The sequence below is a fragment of the Vigna unguiculata genome, chromosome 4 (genome assembly GCF_004118075.2).
Source record: "Vigna unguiculata cultivar IT97K-499-35 chromosome 4, ASM411807v1, whole genome shotgun sequence".
Taxonomy (NCBI): domain Eukaryota; kingdom Viridiplantae; phylum Streptophyta; class Magnoliopsida; order Fabales; family Fabaceae; genus Vigna; species Vigna unguiculata.
In genome coordinates, this window is record NC_040282.1 from 36,585,067 (window position 1) to 36,590,237 (window position 5,171).

Below are 5,171 nucleotides of genomic sequence, written 5' to 3' on the forward strand. Positions count from 1 at the left end.
GTGACAAAATGTGTCTTTGAAATTTTCTTTATAACCATGTCCAAAATCAAGATCATGATCGATCATGAAAATATAAATAAAATGTTGCTGCATTCACTTCTGGGAATGGAACAGAACCAATTTGGACAGGTTTCATGATTTTTTTATCAAAAGCTCATTGCTTTGTTCAGCCATACAAAGGCATGAAATAAATTCATAATATTGATTGCTGCATTCACTTCTGGGAATGGAGCAGATTAGGCGGATCTCATGATTTTTCATCAAAAGCTTTATTGCTTTGTCCAGCCAGCCATACATAGACATGAAATAAATTCACAATATTTGTGAAATCTCTTTTCACAATATTTTTGTTATGAGTAAATTAGTTGCTTAGATGCTTTATTTCTTTATTTAATGGTATCCCACTATCCATTGCATCTAAATATATTTCAACATTTAAAATTCAATATTAGGAATTCTTCCTTGTAATATCAAGGGTCACAAATCCAAATTTTGCAACGTTTCGCGTGTTTAGAATTAACACATAAAATAATAATAATAATAATAATCATCAAAATAATAATAATAATAATCACCGTCATAATAAAAATAAAAAAATAATAAGACGGAGATGAAAATTGATAAAGTTAAACAATTCTTATCGCAAGAGGATGAAAATCAAATAATAATAATAATAATAATATGACAGAGAAAAATAAATCAAACAATTATCATTACACAAAAAGAAAATGAGATAAAGTTTGTGAATGAGAAAAAGATTAGAAAGAACCTCGGTTAAGGAATATAGAGCGTTGTTCTTAGGGAGAAAAAAATATGCCTTCACGCTCAGTTGGATAACCCTCGTGCTGATAACGTGTTATAAAATAAAGGTAATAAGAGAGACAAAGGAGAGGAAGAATAGAGAATGAGAGAGTAGGGAACAACTTCTGTTTGTATGTGTGTCTAATTACTGATAGGACGAGTCCTATTTATAGATACAATATGGTAACCCAGAAAGGATATAAAATCAAATAGTAAATACAAAATATTACATCATAAAGAGTAATGAATAATATGATTATCAATCATATGAGTAATTGTATAAATCAATGGACGACCATTAATTCATAACAAAAAGAAATTTATAGAATAATTGTTTCGAAAAGTATTTCTAAAATGATAAATACATTCTGAAATACTCATTTTGGAAATTGTCTTATATATTTCGGAATGATGGTTGTGGAAGACTTTTCTAAATTTAAAAATATTTTTTGAAACAGTGGTTTCAATTTTCTTTTTTCAGAATATGTATTCTGAAATATATTTTTAGATTAAAATACGCTGATTTCTTTTTATATTTCGGAATGGAGGTTCTAGAATATAAAAACATTTTTAAAATAAGTGTTTTGAAAAAATATTCATGACTGTACCTTTTAAAATATTCATTTCAAAATTTCTTTCTTATATTTAGTATTAAGTGTTCCAGAAAATATTAAAAACAAGAAGGTGAAGGGATATTTATTATATTTTTATGAGGGGTAGTTTGGGGAATATAACTTTTTATTGGGGTGCAGGAAGAAAAAATAGGCGGTGCAGGAAGAAACCTACAGAAAATAATTGCAATTTGGATAGTGGGTTTGTTTCCATTTGATTAAGACCAGTTCAATGGGAAGGTGAAGCAACACGACCTTGTTTGCTTCTTTTTCGGTTCTTCTTCTGCAATCTGCATCAGTTATAGAGAGAGAGGGTGTACAACCCTAATTTGTTGGTTTTTCCATCTGTTCGCCACAATCGACGACCATAATTTTATTAAACGGTAACCTTCTACCTATCTCTTAATTTTTCTTTTATAATATTCTGTCAGGAGTTAATTATTTTTTTAAAATATAGGTAGACGAGATGGGTAATTTAGGGATAATATAATTGATTGTTAATTGCTAGGCGCAGAAAAAAAAAATGGTTAATGCATCGTATAGTTAGTCATCCAGTGTAATTTGAATGGGATTCTTTCAAGGTTTGTTTTCCTTTTTCTTTATTTCCTTTTTTAATTTAGAGTGTAAGTCTGCTCCTGCAATGATGAACTTATGAACCCATTTGGAAAATTTGCGAATTTGATTTTGCAGCATGGATGGATTGTGCTAAAAATTTTCGTTTTTAGCTTCTGGGTAAATGAAAATTCCTTTGGAATTATGTGCAACTGGGTCATTTCAGAAGTGCAGAGGGTGTTAACTTGACAAGTAATTGGTATTTAGGAAAACTTGGGATTCGTTTATCTTGTTTACTTCATTGCTTCTTCCAGTTTTGTTAATGCAAAGAGTTTAAGTTATATCCGCTACATGCATCTAACAAGAATTTAGCTTATTGCTTGGCCATATTTGTAAATAAGATGATGTGGTAAAATGATCAAATCTTATTAGATGTTTAGGTAAAAATGCTTTGTACTGATAATGTATATAATTAACTTCAACGTTCTGTTGAATTTGCGACTGCAAAGAAAAATATTGCTTCTTATGTTTGGCTAAGAGATGATTGTACATCATGGAATTGCATTCAGTGGACTAGATCTAAGTAACCCTATCGTAGTTGATTATGTCAGTGACACTTGTGAACTTGCTATTTTGAGTAACGTTAACGGTTATGGTGGATTCTTCATGCGCAGGTTGATGTACATTCTATGAATCAGAGTTTTGGTTGAAGTATCACTTGTGTTCTTTGCTGTCATGGTATGTCAATGTGTGTATTTGCTACTTGATTTAATTTTTGTGTAATTTTATAAACTTTGCTTTTCCGCTCTTCATGACTGGTTGAGAGATCTTGCAATGTCTCATTTTAGAATTGCTTGTCTGAGGGGGTTAAGGTTTTGCACTGTTCTTAGGTTGTCAATATTTTTGTCCTAGTCGAAGCATTACATGTATATTTTTACATGGAGGAAACTCTATCTAGTGCATGAAAAGTAAGTAGATATTCAATAATTTCTATTAAACTGAAAAAGGTATTAGGGGATTGACAAAATATCCTCCTCAAAATAGAGCTAAGAAGGAGCACATCCAATCTCTCATAGAAACAACACATTCAGGAATAGATTCAAATTTCGGAATTCTTAGAATCCACTTAACTAATATGAATATATGAAAGTACCCAAAATTGTTCATTTGGATTTTGCTATCTTGCATGTCAATTCTATGTAACACTTATTTTATGTATCACTGAATGCAGGATGCCAGTATTGATGATAAGAGTGAAAGTAGACTCTATATTGGTAACCTTGATCTTAGAATTACAGAGTGAGACTTGCCAACTAGCCACCAAAGACTTGACTTTGGTTTTTGTTCTGTGTTTCATGGACATACTGTCATACTTATTCTTTCATTTTCTTTTCAATGCTTTCCAGAGCTGCTTTGCTCAAAATGTTTTCTCCTTATGGAAAGATAATTTCTGAGGACTTCTTATGGCACACACGTGGCCCGAAACGTGGGGAGCCACGTGGCTTTGCTTTCATCCAGTATAGCACAAAAGAGGTAAGTTGATTGCACTCATTACCTAAGTCAGTTTCTAGCAATTTCTGATTTCCATCGTTAAAGTGAGAATGCAGGAAGCAGAATTAGCCAAGGAGAAAATGCACGGGAGGTTCGCCTGCGGCCGGCCGCTGGTTGTTCGTCTTGCCGGTGAGAAGTGTTTGCTGGAAACAGCTGATAAGTCTACAAAGGCAGCAAGTGAAGGGCACAAGATGCTTCTCATTGGTGGTGGTGGTGGTGGTGGTGCCATGGGACAGACAAGTCGCACTGCAAAGATAGCTGCTATAAAAAATAAACTGAAATCCTTAGAGGAGGAGAGTTCTAGGACCAAGAAGCAGAAGCAAAGTGAGAATATTTGTTGAGTCAGATTCTGTGAGTATATAATGAAGGGATCATTCCATAAATTTGACATTCACATGTTTAGTTCAGGTTGGTTTTTAGGCCATAAGTCAGATTGTAACTGGAGATACTAACTTTCCATCTGAAACTATCCAAATTGAAATCTAACGGGATTTTAGCTAGTTGAGGCTCTCTTAAGTTAGAAAAATTATGCTTTTTTATTTTCTTAGAAAGCCATTAAAAAGGAATTAGATATAAATGATTTATTTTTTCATTTTTATAAAATATATGTTTAAAAATGAGGTCTTGGTTTTTGGGCTTTATAACAACTGTGGAATCAATTGAGCTACATTCCCTAAACAATTCAGTATAATTTCATTTCAAGATTTTATAGCATTTAACATGGGAAAGTTAATATGTTTAATCAATTCACCTTCTAGAAAATGAGGTTTCAAGAATAGGAATATTCTTTAAAACAATTGGAAAGATTTGTACAGTTATTTTTAGTAAAATATTTCATTTTCAACAAAAGTTAATGTAATAATATAATTAAATAATTTTACAATCAGTTCACAGGAAAAAAAATTATTTACATACGAAGGCACAATATCTAAATTTATACTTATCTAAAAATTAATAGAAATTTATTATATTAAAAAATATTTAATCGGAGGTGTTTGTTAGGGGCACCCTAATATCGAAATAGGAAGAAAGTATAAAAATTGGAGTTGTGTCACTTGTATAATTTCGTTTAGAAAATGTTTAGTATATAAAAGCATACTATATAACCTTTACCTAAGCTCTTTAAACTTACACTCAATTTGATGAAATTTACGAAAAAATTTCATTTTTAAATTACTTCAATAGATTTTGCCAAGCCTTTACATTATATGTCTTAAGTTTAAACCTTGCCCGGGAAGTTGTTTAACCAAAAGTGTTTTTTTGGAGTAAAAAAGTGATAAACGATAGGAGTAGTTTGAGAAACAAAATAAAACAACACAATTAGAGGCTTTTTCTTCTCTCATTCTTGAGAAAGAGAACTAAGTCGTTTACTTGTCAATTATTTGGTGGTTGAGTGATACGAGTCCTTTACTTTTCTTTTTTATGAGGAAAAAAAAAGTTACTAATCCTCATTTAATAAACATTGTAAGAGGAAAAAAAACGTGGGCAACTAAATGTGATTAAACATATAATTTAGATTGAATCTTTACGTGCCACAATTTCTAAGAAAAAAAAAGTGGTTCTAAAGTTGGAGTCATTTGGACCATTTGATAATTAAGCAATGGCCCAGTTATAGAAACTAGAAAAGGAAAAGCCTTTGGTAAGTGGAATACTATT

The 5,171-nt window shown here is 31.3% G+C and overlaps 1 protein-coding gene across 6 annotated transcripts; it reads left to right on the forward strand.

Moving 5' to 3' along the window:
• The first annotated feature begins 1,623 nt into the window (after positions 1 to 1,623).
• On the forward strand, positions 1,624 to 4,015 carry LOC114181369 (probable RNA-binding protein 18). 6 transcript variants are annotated; one of them, XM_028067798.1, is made up of 6 exons: positions 1,624 to 1,795; positions 2,103 to 2,223; positions 2,639 to 2,702; positions 3,196 to 3,263; positions 3,371 to 3,497; positions 3,572 to 4,015. In XM_028067798.1, the coding sequence occupies exons 3-6, from the start codon at positions 2,700 to 2,702 to the stop codon at positions 3,854 to 3,856; spliced, it is 483 nt and encodes a 160-aa protein (XP_027923599.1). In that variant the 5' UTR covers positions 1,624 to 1,795; positions 2,103 to 2,223; positions 2,639 to 2,699; the 3' UTR covers positions 3,857 to 4,015. The 6 variants fall into 6 exon arrangements, with proteins under 6 accessions (XP_027923599.1, XP_027923598.1, XP_027923601.1 ...); XM_028067799.1 differs by lacking the exon at positions 1,624 to 1,795 and adding an exon at positions 1,844 to 1,993; XM_028067797.1 differs by lacking the exon at positions 2,103 to 2,223 and having other exon boundaries at positions 1,625 to 1,795.
• The last annotated feature ends 1,156 nt before the right edge of the window (positions 4,016 to 5,171 follow it).

Bases quoted from the DNA above. Each gene is read 5' to 3' on its own strand.
- LOC114181369 (XM_028067796.1), top strand. From the start codon at position 3,190: ATGCAGGATGCCAGTATTGATGATAAGAGTGAAAGTAGACTCTATATT. The intron at 3,264-3,370 runs GTGAGACTTGCC...AATGCTTTCCAG, and splicing joins CTTGATCTTAGAATTACAGA to AGCTGCTTTGCTCAAAATGT. The intron at 3,498-3,571 runs GTAAGTTGATTG...GTGAGAATGCAG, and splicing joins TCCAGTATAGCACAAAAGAG to GAAGCAGAATTAGCCAAGGA.